Genomic DNA, 18,033 nt, shown 5'->3' on the forward strand with positions numbered 1-18,033 from the left:
AGGCATTTCGGGCAGACTTAGTTTAATTCTTTATTTTAAAATATTACAAATTATGAGGTAAGTTGGTATTATGGCTAAGTGACTAAATACTAGTTTGTGAGTTTAGCAATGTGAATGCTTTTGTTTTGGCACAGTACATAGTTTCAGTATTGGAGTATCATAGGATTCATTATTTTAAGATTGAGATTAATATTTCTGTTTATGGTCAAATGGGTGAGTGAGTGTAAGTGTGAACCACCAGGTGGTATTCGTGTAGTTAGTTGACAGGGTGTATCAGGGAGATAAGATGTTTTCTAATGGTAGTTTTGAAGGTGATGAATGTGTCTGCAGTTCTAGAGTTCTCAGGTAGGGTGTTCCAGATTTTAGGGCCTTTGACATACATTGAATTTTTGTAAAGGTTTAGTCTGACATGGGGAATGTCGTAGAGATGTTTGTGTCTGGTGTTATGCCTATGGGTTCTGTCACAACTATCAAGAAAGCGTTTTAGGTCAAGGTTGATATTGGAGTTTAAGGTCCTGTAGATGTAGATTGCACAGTAGTAAGTGTGGATGTACTGAACAGGGAGTAAGTTTAGATCTATGAAGAGTGGGGGGGGGTGTTGCCAGGGATGGGATTTAGTGATTATTCTTACTGCAGCTTTTTGTTGGGTTATTATTGGCTTTAGGTGTGTTGCTGCAGTTGATCCCCAAGCACAAATAGCATAGGTGAGGTATGGATAAATAAGTGAGTGGTATAGTGTGAGAAGGGCATTTTGCGGCACGTAGTATCGTATCTTGGAGAGGATCCCAACTGTTTTGGATACTTTTTTGGTTATGTGTTGGATATGGGTGCTGAAATTCAGGTTGTTGTCAAGGTATAGGCCTAGGAATTTGCCCTCATTATGTCTGGTAATTAGAGTGTTGTCGATCTTAATGTTAATTTGTGCATCTCCTGCTCTGCTACCAAACACAATATAGTAGGTTTTGTCAGTGTTAAGCGTAAGTTTATTGGCTGTCATCCAAGTCGATATTTTGATCAGCTCCTTGTTAACAATGGTGTTGAGGGTGGCAAGATTAGGGTGAGAGATGACATAAGTCGTGTCGTCAGCAAAGAGAATGGGTTTCAGGTGTTGGGATACGTTCGGAAGATCATTGATGTATATGAGGAAGAGCAGGGGACCAAGGACACTTCCCTGCGGAACTCCAGTATCAAGTGGCCGTGTTGTTGATGCTGTGTCTTTAATGGTAACATACTGATACCTATTAGTAAGGTAAGATTTGAAATAAGCAAGCGCATGGCCTCTTATACCGTAATGGTCAAGTTTGTGGAGTAGGATGTCGTGGTCTACTGTGTCAAAAGCTTTTCTTAGGTCAATAAAAATTCCTAGTGGATATTCCTTATTTTTGACCCCATTGCCTATGCTCTCATTAGCCCATCTATCCTCCAATAGTTGTTTATATCTTACCCTAACTGCCGCCTTTTTTAGTTTATAAACCTTCACCTCTCTCTTACCTGATGCTTCTATTCTCCTTGTATCCCATCTATCTTTTACTCTCAGTGTAGCTACAACTAAAAAGTGATCTGATATATCTGTGGCCCCTCTATAAACATGTACATCCTGAAGTCTACTCAACAGTCTTTTATCTACCAATACATAATCCAACAAACTACTGTCATTTTGCCCTACATCATATCTTGTATACTTATTATCCTCTTTTTCTTAAAATATGTATTACCTATAAGTTATCACTGAATACTTCATTGCTTAGTTAATCTTAAGTTAATTTTAAGCCTGCCCATAATGCTATGCATTAAAGTAGCTTTGGCATGCTGCATTTAACTGTATTCTTTTGTACTTCTCTGTATCATGTTCAAATTAATAAATAAATAAATAAATAAGTAAATAAATAAATATAACTAAACCCCTTTCTATACAAAGTTCAATCAAAGGGCTCCCACTATCATTTACACCTGGCACCCCAAACTTACCTACCACACCCTCTCTAAAAGTTTCTCCTACTTTAGCATTCAGGTTCCCTACCACAATTACTCTCTCACTTGGTTCAAAGGTTCCTATACATTCACTTAACATCTCCCAAAATCTCTCTCTCTCTCCTCTACATTCCTCTCTTCTCCAGGTGCATACACGCTTTTATGATGAACTTTTCGCATCCAACCTTTACTTTAACCCTTTGACTGTCGCAACCCCCAATCCTGAGGTGTCTCCTGGTGTCGCAAAATTCAAAAAAAAAAAAAATAATTTTTTCTTATGAAATGATAGAGAATCTTTTCCTGATTGTAATGACACCAAAAAAAACGAAATTTGATGGAAAACTGACGGAATTATGCTCTCGCGAAGTTAGTGACCTCGGCGCTGTTTACAAATCGGCGATTTCGCCCACTTTGAGCCCTATTTTCGGCTAATTCCCTTGTTCCAGTCGCCCAAACTCATAGCTATTTCTTTAGAACTCCATTTTGTCTATCGATTGAGTACAAGAAACTGCCCATTTACCGATTTCAACTACCTAATAATGTGGTCAGAAATTTGCAATTTGGCCAATTTTACAAAAACTAAAAAATATGACAATTTCAAAATAAGGTCCAGAATGAACAATACAGACATTCCTGGCTCTAAAATAACATTTTCTTTGTTCATCAGTCACGTCTCCAGGCCCCTCTGATATTACTCTTGCTTTCTATTTTGAATTTTTATTCAAACAAAAAATAGAAGACTTACTATTATGAAGACTACTGCAATACTGTAATAATTGTATAAATAACATCAACCCATTCATGACTGCATATTAGAATGGCTAGTTGGACATTTTATTGGACAATGACATCATTTGTTTACTTTTGAACATTGGCATAAATCAAACATTTCCCCTACTTTGAGCTCCATTTCTAGGTTCTTTTTATAGTAAAATCAATCAAAATCACCTCTATTTCTATAATATGTTTTCCATTCTATCAAATGAGACCAAGAAAACGAGAATACAACCATAAATACTATACGAAAATAGACCACAAAGTCGGCATTTTAATTAAAAAAAACGGTCGGAGTTTTTTTTTTCTCATTATGCATTGCGTGCTCCAGGATTTTTTTTATATGGTGCACACTGACCACACAGACCCATTCTCTCACATGTGGGCCTACCAGCTTTCTCCTGCTTGATTTGAAGCCGCTAGAATTTATGAGTATATATACGTCAAACACGGTACCTTGTAAGACGTATATATACGGCCGCGACAGTCAAAGGGTTAATCCACATAATCCTTGAATATACACATTCATATTCTCTTTTCTCCTTCCATAACTGATCCTTCAACATTATTGCTACCCCTTCCCCTAATGGGGAAGTGGAAAAGAATCTTTCCTCCGTAAGCCATGCGTGTCGTATAAGGCGACTAAAATCCCGGGAGCAATGGGCTAGTAACCCCTTCTCCTGTAAACATTTACTAAAAAATAGAAGAAAAACTTTTTATTAATATGTTAAAAATTAATAAACTTTTCACAATTCTTACCCCAAAGATGAACTGCTGTCTTCCTCTCAAGATTTATATAACAACTTTAAAATAGTGAAAACAAAAGTTTCAAAAGCCTATAGTTCAATACCAATAGATACTACCTGCAGTTGATACTCAATAACAGGCAGCTCATCTTCTCCTGGGCCGAACTGTTTGCGTACCGCAGAGTAGCGGAGAGCGATGGTAAGAGCTTTCTTCAAATGCACAACACCAAATCCTATGATTGATACACGGCCCATTGACAGGTTGCCTAGTGATGCTCCTAGAGATCGAGATAAAGAAACATGTTAGTGATGGTTTTTGCATTTAATAATTTTTATCTTCAAACAACCTAATTACACTGAACTTAGAATTCAAACACCCTAACCGTATACTGTTAAATAGCTTAAGTTGTAGCTTCAGTCTGCCTGAAATGTTATGTATAACCAGGGGCTTTTCAAAATGTATGAAATGTCCCGTTATTTTGCAACAATGTAAATTTTGAAAATAAAATTTGTGCACTTTGTTTATTTTTGTCTTAAAGCTCAAATTACTGGTAGATTAATATATTTTTTGTATAGTGTTTTTGGTCTTAAGTATAGCCTCTCCTCACTTAACGATGGAGCTCTGTTCCTCAGACCCCGTTGGTAAACGAATTCGTCGCTAAGCAAAGAGCACACTATAATGGTAGTGGGTTTGTGTCAACCATCTTTGATATTGTTTTACTGTCACTTTTGCACCATTTATAACAATTTTAGTATATTTTAAATGTTTATACAGCAGAACCTTGATTTACGAGTTTAATCCGTTCCATGACCTAGCTCGTAACTCAATTTGTTCGTAAATCAAATCAATTTTCCTTATTTAAACTACATATTTGAAATTCTCTTTGGAGGCAAGACAAAATACTTGAATATGATGCTAATATCAACTGTACGGCTTATTTATCTATCACAATTCATCTAATATGACATAATAAACAATATAAGCACTAACGATGCAATCATAAAAATGCTAGATCTGCTTTACACAGCATTGGAAAATAAGGAATATCCACTAGGAATTTTTATTGACCTAAGAAAAGCTTTTGACACAGTAGACCACGGCATCCTACTCCACAAATCATTATGGTATAAGAGGCCATGCGCTTGCATATTTCAAATCTTACCTTACTAATAGGTATCAGTATGTCACCATTAAAGACACAGCACCAACAACACAGCCACTTGATACTGGAGTTCCGCAGGGAAGTGTCCTTGGTCCCCTGCTCTTCCTCATGTACATCAATGATCTTCCAAACGTATCTCGACACCTGAACCCCATTCTCTTAGCTGACGACACGACTTATGTCATCTCTCACCCTAATCTTGCCACCCTCAACACCATTGTTAATGAGGAGCTGATCAAAATATCGACTTGGATGACAGCCAATAAACTTATGCTTAACACTGACAAAACCTACTACATTATGTTTGGTAGCAGAGCAGGAGATGCACAAATTAACATTAAGATCGACAACACTCTAATTGCCAGGCGTAATGAGGGCAAATTCCTAGGCCTATACCTCAACAACAACCTGAACTTCAGCACCCATATCCAACACATAACCAAAAAAGTATCCAAAACGGTTGGGATCCTCTCCAAGATACGATACTACGTGCTGCAAACTGCCCTTCTCACACTATACCATTCACTTATATATCCATACCTCACCTATGCTATATGTGCTTGGGGTTCAACTGCAGCAACACACCTAAAGCCAATAATAACCCAACAAAAAGCCGCAGTAAGAATAATCACTAAATCCCATCTCTGGCAACACCCCCCCCCCACTCGTCATAGATCTAAACTTACTCCCTGTTCAGTACATCCACACTTACTACTGTGCAATCCACATCTACAGGACCTTAAATTCCAATATTAACCTTGACCTAAAACGCTTTCTTGATAGTTGCGACAGAACCCACAGGCACAATACCAGACACAAACATCTCTATGACATTCCCCGTGTCCGACTAAACCTTTACAAAAATTCAATGTATGTCAAAGGCCCTAAAATCTGGAACACCCTACCTGAAAATTGTAAAACTGCAGACACATTCATCACCTTCAAAACTACCATCAGAAAACATCTTATCTCCCTGATACACCCTGTCAACTAATTACACGAATACCACCTGGTGGTTAACACTTACACTCACTCACCCATTTGACCATAAACAGAAATATCAATCTCAATCTCAAAATAATGAATCTTAACTAGTCATAAGTTGGCCTGTGATACTCCAATACTGAAACTATGTATAGTGCCAAAACAAAAGCATTCACATTGCTAAACTCACAAACTAGTATTTAGTCACTTAGCCATAATACCAACTTACCTCATAATTTTGTAATATTTTAAACTTAAGATTTAATTTAAGTCTGCCCGAAATGCCTAGCCATGCTAGGTGTTCTAGTGGTACACTCTGTAATTATTATTTTACTACATGTAAACAATACAATAACCAAATTCTGTAAACTCAGCATTGTAATCCTTATAGAGAATAACTAACACAGAAACATGATATATCCTCTAGAATGAATAAAATAGGCCATAATATGGTGAGTGATGGTGACAGAGGCAGCGGCAAAAGTGTCCACCATTTCCTGTCCCACTTTGACTATAGTATCTTCCCATGCTCTTATTGTATGGAGTGTTTGTGAGGCTAACTGCAGTAGATCACTAGTTTTCTAAGGAAAACACTGAAACAATGTACACATTTATAAATAAGAAATATCGTATATAAAAACATAATAAACCATAATATACTACTGTAGGTAGTAGGTTGGTAGACAGCAACCACCCAGGGAAGTACTACCGTCCTGCCAGATGACTGTGAAACAAAAACCTGTAACTGTTTTGCATGATGGTAGGATTGCTGGTTTCTTTTTCTGTCTCATAAACACGCTAAGATAACAGGGATATCTTGCTACTCCTACTTACACTTTGGTCACACTTCACAGACACGCACATGCATATATATATATACATACATCTAGGTTTTTCTCCTTTTTCTAAATAGCTCTTGTTCTTTTTTATTTCTTCTATTGTCCATGGGGAAGTGGAAAAGAATCTTTCCTCCGTAAGCCATGCGTGTCGTATGAGGCGACTAAAATGCCGGGAGCAATGGGCTAGTAACCCCTTCTCCTGTATACAATTACTAAAAAAGAGAAGAAGAAAAACTTATAAAACTGGGTTGCTTAAATGTGCGTGGATGTAGTGCGGATGACAAGAAACAGATGATTGCTGATGTTATGAATGAAAAGAAGTTGGATGTCCTGGCCCTAAGCGAAACAAAGCTGAAGGGGGTAGGAGAGTTTCAGTGGGGGGAAATAAATGGGATTAAATCTGGAGTATCTGAGAGAGTTAGAGCAAAGGAAGGGGTAGCAGTAATGTTAAATGATCAGTTATGGAAGGAGAAAAGAGAATATGAATGTGTAAATTCAAGAATTATGTGGATTAAAGTAAAGGTTGGATGCGAGAAGTGGGTCATAATAAGCGTGTATGCACCTGGAGAAGAGAGGAATGCAGAGGAGAGAGAGATTTTGGGAGATGTTAAGTGAATGTATAGGAGCCTTTGAACCAAGTGAGAGAGTAATTGTGGTAGGGGACTTGAATGCTAAAGTAGGAGAAACTTTTAGAGAGGGTGTGGTAGGTAAGTTTGGGGTGCCAGGTGTAAATGATAATGGGAGCCCTTTGATTGAACTTTGTATAGAAAGGGGTTTAGTTATAGGTAATACATATTTTAAGAAAAAGAGGATAAATAAGTATACACGATATGATGTAGGGCGAAATGACAGTAGTTTGTTGGATTATGTATTGGTAGATAAAAGACTGTTGAGTAGACTTCAGGATGTACATGTTTATAGAGGGGCCACAGATATATCAGATCACTTTCTAGTTGTAGCTACACTGAGAGTAAAAGGTAGATGGGATACAAGGAGAATAGAAGCATCAGGGAAGAGAGAGGTGAAGGTTTATAAACTAAAAGAGGAGGCAGTTAGGGTAAGATATAAACAGCTATTGGAGGATAGATGGGCTAATGAGAGCATAGGCAATGGGGTCGAAGAGGTATGGGGTAGGTTTAAAAATGTAGTGTTAGAGTGTTCAGCAGAAGTTTGTGGTTACAGGAAAGTGGGTGCAGGAGGGAAGAGGAGCGATTGGTGGAATGATGATGTAAAGAGAGTAGTAAGGGAGAAAAAGTTAGCATATGAGAAGTTTTTACAAAGTAGAAGTGATGCAAGGAGGGAAGAGTATATGGAGAAAAAGAGAGAAGTTAAGAGAGTGGTGAAGAAATGTAAAAAGAGAGCAAATGAGAGAGTGGGTGAGATGTTATCAACAAATTTTGTTGAAAATAAGAAAAAGTTTTGGAGTGAGATTAACAAGTTAAGAAAGCCTAGAGAACAAATGGATTTGTCAGTTAAAAATAGGAGAGGAGAGTTATTAAATGGAGAGTTAGAGGTATTGGGAAGATGGAAGGAATATTTTGAGGAATTGTTAAATGTTGATGATAGGGAAGCTGTGATTTCGTGTATAGGGCAAGGAGGAATAACATCTTGTAGGAGTGAGGAAGAGCCAGTTGTGAGTGTGGGGGAAGTTCATGAGGCAGTAGGTAAAATGAAAGGGGGTAAGGCAGCCGGGATTGATGGGATAAAGATAGAAATGTTAAAAGCAGGTGGGGATATAGTTTTGGAGTGGTTGGTGCAATTATTTAATAAATGTATGGAAGAGGGTAAGGTACCTAGGGACTGGCAGAGAGCATGCATAGTTCCTTTGTATAAAGGCAAAGGGGATAAAAGAGAGTGCAAAAATTATAGGGGGATAAGTCTGTTGAGTGTACCTGGTAAAGTGTATGGTAGAGTTATAATTGAAAGAATTAAGAGTAAGACGGAGAATAGGATAGCAGATGAACAAGGAGGCTTTAGGAAAGGTAGGGGGTGTGTGGACCAGGTGTTTACAGTGAAACATATAAGTGAACAGTATTTAGATAAGGCTAAAGAGGTCTTTGTGGCATTTATGGATTTGGAAAAGGCGTATGACAGGGTGGATAGGGGGGCAATGTGGCAGATGTTGCAAGTGTATGGTGTAGGAGGTAGGTTACTGAAAGCAGTGAAGAGTTTTTACGAGGATAGTGAGGCTCAAGTTAGAGTATGTAGGAAAGAGGGAAATTTTTTCCCAGTAAAAGTAGGCCTTAGACAAGGATGTGTGATGTCACCGTGGTTGTTTAATATATTTATAGATGGGGTTGTAAGAGAAGTAAATGCGAGGGTCTTGGCAAGAGGCGTGGAGTTAAAAGATAAAGAATCACACACAAAGTGGGAGTTGTCACAGCTGCTCTTTGCTGATGACACTGTGCTCTTGGGAGATTCTGAAGAGAAGTTGCAGAGATTGGTGGATGAATTTGGTAGGGTGTGCAAAAGAAGAAAATTAAAGGTGAATACAGGAAAGAGTAAGGTTATGAGGATAACAAAAAGATTAGGTGATGAAAGATTGAATATCAGATTGGAGGGAGAGAGTATGGAGGAGGTGAACGTATTCAGATATTTGGGAGTGGACGTGTCAGCGGATGGGTCTATGAAAGATGAGGTGAATCATAGAATTGATGAGGGAAAAAGAGTGAGTGGTGCACTTAGGAGTCTGTGGAGACAAAGAACTTTGTCCTTGGAGGCAAAGAGGGGAATGTATGAGAGTATAGTTTTACCAACGCTCTTATATGGGTGTGAAGAGTGGGTGATGAATGTTGCAGCAAGGAGAAGGCTGGAGGCAGTGGAGATGTCATGTCTGAGGGCAATGTGTGGTGTGAATATAATGCAGAGAATTCGTAGTTTGGAAGTTAGGAGGAGGTGCGGGATTACCAAAACTGTTGTCCAGAGGGCTGAGGAAGGGTTGTTGAGGTGGTTCGGACATGTAGAGAGAATGGAGCGAAACAGAATGACTTCAAGAGTGTATCAGTCTGTAGTGGAAGGAAGGCGGGGTAGGGGTCGGCCTAGGAAGGGTTGGAGGGAGGGGGTAAAGGAGGTTTTGTGTGCGAGGGGCTTGGACTTCCAGCAGGCATGCGTGAGCGTGTTTGATAGGAGTGAATGGAGACAAATGGTTTTTAATACTTGACGTGCTGTTGGAGTGTGAGCAAAGTAACATTTATGAAGGGATTCAGGGAAACCGGCAGGCCGGACTTGAGTCCTGGAGATGGGAAGTACAGTGCCTGCACTCTGAAGGAGGGGTGTTAATGTTGCAGTTTAAAAACTGTAGTGTAAAGCACCCTTCTGGCAAGACAGTGATGGAGTGAATGATGGTGAAAGTTTTTCTTTTTCGGGCCACCCTGCCTTGGTGGGAATCGGCCGGTGTGATAATAAAAAAAAAAATAAAAATAATATACTACAGAATGTAAAAAATATTAAACTGTTTATAGAAAGTGTATATGTACTTACACACTTCAATCAAATCAATCAACCCCAGAGATGGTGGCAGTGATTGAGGGTGGGGAAGGTTGAGGGTGGGAGATTGGTAGTGCGAAGTATGAAGTCAGTGGCCATGTAAACCTCCAACAACAACATTGTTTTGTTTGATCATTGAGCTTAAGTGATACAATTTGTTTTGTTTAACCCTTAAACTGTCCAAAAGTAGATCTTCGTTTGCTCACGTAGTGCTCCGAATGTAGATCTACGTTTTTTTACATTCTTTCTTATGGAGAAAATCAAGGGCGGAGCGCTATGCATGCAAACGTAGATCTATGTTTGGACAGTTTAAGGGTTAATCACTGAACTTAACTGATACAATTTGTTTTGTTTAATCGCTGAACTTAATTGATACAATTCGTTTTGTTTAATCACTAAACATAACTAATACAGCTTTAATATCGTTCGTAGATGTACTACTCTGGTACTGCCTGGGTAAGTCCACAACTCGTGCGCCTTCCTTTTGTTTATCTATGATTTCATGCTTTAATTCCATGGAAATCATCATCTTCTTCTTCTCAGCACTGACCTTTGAACTTGTTTTCTTAGGACCCATGGTTAGAAAAAAGAAATTTGGCCAAATGACTGTAAAAAAAATTCAAGCAAGTATGAGAGAACTGCTCCCAAAGTGATGTAAACATGTGTACTGCTTACCGGATGTTTTGACATTGGCTGCACCAACTAGCAGCAGCATTCTGAATTATTACATACGTATTACGTATTATTATTATTAATTTAGGGAACTGAAGCTCTAACATTATTATAATAATAATTTTTATTATTATTAATTTAGGGAACTGAAGCTCTAACATTATTACAATAATAATTTTTATTATTATTAATTTAGGGAACTGGAGCTCTATCATTATTGTTATAATAATTATTATTTTTTTTTTTTCAGCAAGTCGGCCATCTGTCACCGAGGCAGGGTGACCCAAAGAGAAAGAAAATCCCCAAAAAGAAAATACTCTCATCATCATTCAACACTTTCACCTCACTCACACATAATCACTGTTTTTGAAGAGGTACCCAGAAGTACAGTGGACCCCCGGTTAACGAACTTTTTTCATTCCAGTAGTATGTTCAGGTGCCAGTACTGACCGAATTTTTTCCCATAAGGAATATTGTGAAGTAGATTAGTCCATTTCAGACCCCCAAACATACACGTACAAACGCACTTACATAAATACACTTACATAATTGGTCGCATTTGGAGGTGATCGTTAAGCAGGGGTCCACTGTATATACATATAAAAATACACAATATATCTCTCCAAACTGCCAGTATCCCAAACCCCTCCTTTAGAGTGCAGGCATTGTACTTCCCATTTCCAGGACTCAAGTCCGGTTATATAAAATAACCGGTTTCCCTAAACCCTTTCACTAAATATTACCCTGCTCACACTCCAACAGATCGTCAGGTCCCAAATACCATTTGTCTGCATTCACTCCTATCTAACACGCTCATGCACGCTTGCTGGAAGTTCAAACCCCTCGCCCACAACACCTCCTTTACCCCCTCCCTCCAACCTTTTCGAGGACGACCCCTACCCCGCCTTCCTTCCCCTACAGATTTATACGCTCTCCATGTCATTCTACTTTGATCCATTCTCTCTAAATGGCCAAACCACCTCAACAAACCCTCTTCAGCCCTCTGACTAATACTTTTATTAACTCCACCCCTTCTCCTAATTTCCACACTCCGAATTTTCTGCATAACATTTACACCACACATTGCCCTTAGACAGGACATCTCCACTGCCTCCAACCGCCACCTCGTTGCAGCATTTACAACCCAAGCTTCACACCCATATAAGAGTGTTGGTACTACTATACTTTCATATATTCCCCTCTTTGCCTCTGTGGCATGCAAAGAGTATGTAATCTTTATTCGGCGCATGTACACACCCTCATTTACAGGTTATCTTCCCCAACTAGCGAACCAGGTGACTGTGGGTTGACGATGGGGCCCCGTCGTTCAACCAGTACCCAGGTTCCAGCCAATGAGAAGATGGTTTTGGCAATCGCAGAGGTTATGTGGGTACCACTCTCCTGTCTGCCCTTGTCATTCCCATTCTAGAACTGGTTGAAGCACGGTCTGCTCTCTAGTGGCTTCTATCCTGCCTTGCTTACCGTGGAGTGCACTAATACCTATCGCTGTACATAGTGTATATAGTGTACATACTTCTGTTCTAAATTGGTGAAGGATAATGTAAGTCAAAAGTTTTCTGCTGTGTTTATTTTGCTCCCTTTACACCCAGGATAACAGGCCATTTGGACTCCTGGGTTGTAATAGCCTCCATAGATGACATTTTTTGCCTCCACATATACCTCAATGCCCCACTCACCTTTTTTCCCTCATCAATTCTATGATTAACCTCATCCTTCATAAATCCAACCGCTGACACATCAACTCCCAAATATCTGAAAACATTCACTTCTTCCATACTCCTCCTCCCCAATTTGATATCGAATTTTTCTTTATCTAAATCATTTGATACTCTCATCACCTTACTCTTTTCTATGTTCAATTTCAACTTTCTATCTTTACACACATTCCCAAATTCGTCCACTAACCTTTGCAATTAGTGGACTGTTATTGTTATTGTTATTATTATTGTTATTATTATTATTATATTGTATTATTATGTCATTCTACTTTGATCCATTCTCTCTAAATGACCAAACCACCTCAACAACCCCTCTTCAGCCTTCTGACTAATACTTTTATTAACTCCTCACCTTCTCCTAATTTCCACACTCCAAATTTTCTGCATAATATTTACACCACACATTGCCCTTAGACAGGACATCTCCACTATCTTCAACCTCCTCCTCGCTGCTGCATTCACAACCCAAGCTTCACACCCATATACGAGTGTTGGTACTACTATAATTTCATACATTCCCTTCTTTGCCTCCATAGATAACGTTTTTTGTCTCCACATATACCTCAATGCACCACTCACCTTTTTCCCCTCATCAATTCTATGATTAACCTCATCCTTCATACATACATTCGCCGACACATCAACTCCCAAGTATCTGAAAACATTCACTTCCTCCATACTCCTCCTCCCCAATTTGATATCCAATTTTTCTTTATCTAAATCATTTGATACCCTCATCACCTTACTCTTTTCTATGTTCACTTTCAACTTTCTACCGTTACACACACTCCCAAACTCATCCACTAACCTTTGCAATTTTTCTTTAGAATCTCCCATGAGCACAGTATCATCAGCAAAAAGCAACTGTGTCAATTCCCATTTTGTATTTGATTCCCCATAATTTAATCCCACCCCTCTCCCGAACACCCTAGCATTTACTTCTTTTACAACTCCATCTTTTACACATCCCAGTCTAAGATCTACTTTTACCAGGAAGTAGTCTCCCTCTCTTCTACACACCCTAACCTGAGCCTCACTATCCTCAAAAAAACTCTTTACAGCATTTAGTAACTTACCACCTATTCCATATACTTGTAACATCTGCCACATTGCTCCCCTATCCACTCTATCATATGCCTTTTCTAAATCCATAAATGCAATAAAAACTTCCCTACCTTTATCTAAATACTGTTCACATATATGCTTCAATGTAAATACTTGATCTACACATCCCCTACCCACTCTGAAACCTCCTTGCTCATCTGCAATCCTACATTCTGTCTTACTTCTAATTCTTTCAATTATAACCCTACAGTACACTTTTCCTGGTATACTCAGTAAACTTATTCCTCTATAATTTTTACAGTCTCTTTTGTCCCCCTTCCCTAAAGGGACTATACATGCTCTCCGCCAATCCCTAGGTACCTTCCCCTCTTTCATACATTTTTATTTTATTATTTTATTATCACACTGGCTGATTCCCACCAAGGCAGGGTGGCCCGAAAAAGAAAAACTTTCACCATCATTCACTCCATCACTGTCTTGCCAGAAGGGTGCTTTACACTACATTTATTAAACAAAAATACCAACCACTCCAACACTATATCCCCCCCTGCTTTTAACATTTCTGTCATGATCCCGTAAAGTTCCAGCTGCTTTACCCCCTTTCATTCTTTCTATGTAATGCCTCACGCACCTCCCCACACTCACATTCTGTTCTTCTTCACTCTTAAAAGATGGTATACCTCCCTGGCCAGTGCATGAAATTACCACTTCCCTTTCTTCATGAACATTTAAAAGTTCCTCAAAATATTCTCGCCATCTACCCAAAACCTCCATCTCCCCATCTAATAACTCCCCTACTCTGTTTTTAACTGACAAATCCATTTGTTCTCTAGGCTTTCTTAACTTGTTTAACTCACTCCAAAATTTTTTCTTATTTTCATTAAAATTTCTTGACAAGTGCCTCTCCCACTCTATCATCTGCTCTCCTTTTGCACTCTCTCACCACTCTCTTTACCTTTCTTTTACTCTCCATATACTCTACTCTTCTTATAACACTTCTGCTTTGTAAAAACCTCTCACAAGCTAACTTTTTCTCTTTTATCACGCCCTTTACTTCATCATTCCACCAATCACTCCTCTTTCCTCCTGCACCCATCTTCCTATAACCATAAACTTCTGCCCCACAAAATAATAATGTGTATGTATTAATACAGTGGAACCTCAAATATCGAACTTAATCCGTTCCAGGAGCTAGTTCTAAATTCGAAAAGTCTGAAAATCGAAGCAATATTTCCCATAAGAAATAATGAAAATACAATTAATCCATTCCAGACACCCAAAAATATTCACAAAAAATATATTTTATAGAGATTAATTACAGTTTTACACACACACAACATATACTATAGTGTTCAATTATGTATATAAATATAAAATCAAATTTTTACTTACCTTTATTAAAGATTGGTGACGGCATCTGGAAGATAGGGAGGAGGAGAGAGGGAGATGGGGTTAGTGTTTGGAAGGAGAATCCCCCTCCATGAGGACTTCAGGTAAAGCCCTCTCTGGGGTTACTTCCCTTCTCTGTCTTTTAATGCCACTAGGACCAGCTTGAGAATCACTGGACCACTGTCTCACAAAAAAACTGTCCATAGTCCTCTGTTTCTGGTCCCTCTTTAATATTTCCCTAAAATGGGACATGGTTCTGTCACTGAACTGGTTCCAGGAGTTTTCTGTACCAGTTCAGCATGCAACTTCCTTGCCTTTTCGGAAATAATCATCTCTGAAACACTATCACCTGCCATCTCTTTTTCCTTGATCCACACCAGCAACAACTTCTCAACCTCTTCAACTATCTGTGGTTTTTTTCTGGTTAGCATATTAACACCTTTTGCAACATCAGCTTCCTTCATTTGTTCTTTCTTTGCCAGGATAGAACCGATGGTCGACTTTTTTCCCATACATCCTGGCAAGTTCAGCAAGTCTCGCACCACTCTCATACTTCTGTATTATTTCCTTCTTCACATCTATGGTGTTTCTCACTTTGTTTACCACAGGGTACCACTAGCAAGTTTCTTTGGGCCCATGGTAGCTTATTTCACAGTCCCACAAGCACTAAACACAATGAATTCTTTTGCTACCTTAACTTGCATATTTTATCTTGTCAATTTAAATCTAGTTATACTCTAATTCTTGTAAACAACTTATATAACACCTTAGTGCAATTACAATTGAGAGTCTTGTGCCTTTTTTATATTATTAGATTAAACTCAGTTGTACTATAGTCAATACCAAATTCATTATATTAGACCATATTGCAATTACTAGTGAGAGACTGGTGCTATTTTTAATTTGTATTGTTATATTATTAGATTAAATCTAGTTGTACTATAACTCATTCTAGCTCAAAACATAGACTCCACAAAAGTCATTATATTAGACCTTAGTGCAATTATTTGATTACCACTTTATTGTTCACCACAACTTATATTAGTCCCTTTTATATTATAATTTTATATTATAATTCTAACTTTAAAGAATTACCTTTAAAGTACTACCTACTATCATATTCCCAAGCTCCATTATTTGATCATCACTTTATTTGTTCACCACAAATTATTTTAGTCCCTTTTATATTGTCTCCTTTATTTTAGCTTTAAAAAACTACCTTAGCTCATTATTTTTACATTTGTTAAATAATTCAGGTGCTATTTTTTTTTAGCTTTAGAATATTTACTTTATTTTTTACTTAATTCTAACTATAGATTCACTACAAATCTTATGATTACAAGCATTGATCCTGATACCAACCTCTTATTTAATGACTTAAATGATTCAAACAGTTACTGTAATTACTACACAGCAGAACAATCAAAGGCACTTCTCAGAGCCAACAACAACATAACTATCTTTAACTACAATATCAGATCTTTAAGCAAGCATTATGACCTCCTAGCATTACTAAATTCCTTGCATGCCAATATGTCCATCATTACACTAACTGAAACCTGGCTAAAGCCTGATACTACAGATGTCTATGCCATTCCTGGTTACACAGCCATACACAACTGTAGGCCAGACCAACAAGGGGGTGGCACTGCTATATACTACTCACACCAACTAGAATGTATCACTAATACTTGCACAAGGGATGAACATGGGGAATATATAATAGCTAAATTCAAATCCAAATACCTACAAAAACCTCTCACAGTGATAAACATCTACAGAGTTCCACAATCAAACATTAGCCAATTTAGTCAAAACCTAGGAAGTATGATAACTGATGCACGCATGAACAAAGATCACTTACTACTCTCAGGTGACTTCAATATAAATCTCCTGCAAGACCAGGACCCACACGTTACTGAATTCACAAACACAATGAGTAACTGCATGTTGCTACCAACAGTAACAAAACCTACAAGAGTTACAGAGACTAGTGTTTCCCTACTTGACCACATCTGGACCAACACCATATCCCCTTTAAAATCAGGCATAATTACAGATAATACCACAGACCACTACCCTACTTTCCTCATAACTCTTGGTAAAATACCCCAAGACACTACTAAAGTCACCTTCAGACTTCACAATGAGGCAGCCATTAATAACTTCACAACAGCAGTAACAAACATTGACTGGCACACTGAGCTAGAAATCTATACAGATACTGACGAATGTTTTAATAATTTTCTAAAAAAGACCCAATACCTTTATAACAAGCACTGCCCTAAAAAAACTAAACAGATGACAACTAAGAGACTGAACAGTCCCTGGCTAACACCCAGCATTCTCAAATCCATAAATACAAAACACCGATATGAAAAACAGTAAAGAATGGGTCACATAACCAGAGACCAAACAAAACGTTACTCGTCAATCCTAACCAGCCTGATAAGAAGGGCAAAAAAATTGTATTATGAGAACAGATTATCCAACTTACGAGGTGATATAAAAAAGACCTGGAAGACCCTATCAGAAATTCTGGGAACAAAAAAGATATCATGACATAGCGAAATAAAATTAGCAAAATCAGATGAACCCCAACTCCCACCAACAGAAACAGCAAACAGACTAAATGATTTCTTCTCCACTATAGGTCAAAACCTTGCCAATAAAATCCCAAGCTCAGATACCCCACCAAATGACTACCTCACTGGCAACTACCCGAACACACTGTTCCTAGCTCCGACTAACCCATACGAAGTCTCCCTTATTATCAGCGCACTGAAAAACAAGGCAGGAGATTTAAATACCTTACCACCCTTTATATACAAAAAAGCGTCACAAGTACTATCACCAATCATTGCAACACTCTTTAACAAATCCATTGAATCCTCCACCTTCCCTACAGTTCTCAAAATAGCAAGGGTCACCCCGATCCATAAAGGAGGAGACCAAACAGAGTTGAATAACTATAGGCCAATATCCAATTTACAGCCTCTCTCAAAAATCTTCGAAAAATTAATTCATAAACGAATCTACTCCTACCTCATCTCCCAAAACATTCTCAACCCCTGCCAATTTGGATTCAGGCCTAATAAAAATACTAATGATGCTATTATACACATGCTAGAACATATATACACTGCAATAGAAAAAAAAGAAGTCCCACTGGGGATCTTCATTGACTTACGTAAAGCTTTTGATA

At 38.3% G+C, this 18,033-nt stretch overlaps 1 protein-coding gene across 7 annotated transcripts in view; it reads right to left on the bottom strand.

Annotated features, from left to right (window-relative positions):
- LOC128692519 (peroxisomal acyl-coenzyme A oxidase 3) overlaps positions 1-18,033 on the bottom strand; it is a 314,664-nt gene that overhangs the window by 60,283 nt on the left and 236,348 nt on the right. For all 7 annotated transcript variants that reach the window (XM_070090050.1, XM_070090048.1, XM_070090049.1 and 4 more), the window contains exon 8: positions 3,609-3,769. In XM_070090050.1, the coding sequence (XP_069946151.1) occupies positions 3,609-3,769 (161 nt within the window). The remainder of the gene's footprint in view (positions 1-3,608; positions 3,770-18,033) is intronic.

Source organism: Cherax quadricarinatus, chromosome 30 (genome assembly GCF_038502225.1).
Source record: "Cherax quadricarinatus isolate ZL_2023a chromosome 30, ASM3850222v1, whole genome shotgun sequence".
NCBI classification, from domain to species: Eukaryota; Metazoa; Arthropoda; class Malacostraca; order Decapoda; family Parastacidae; genus Cherax; species Cherax quadricarinatus.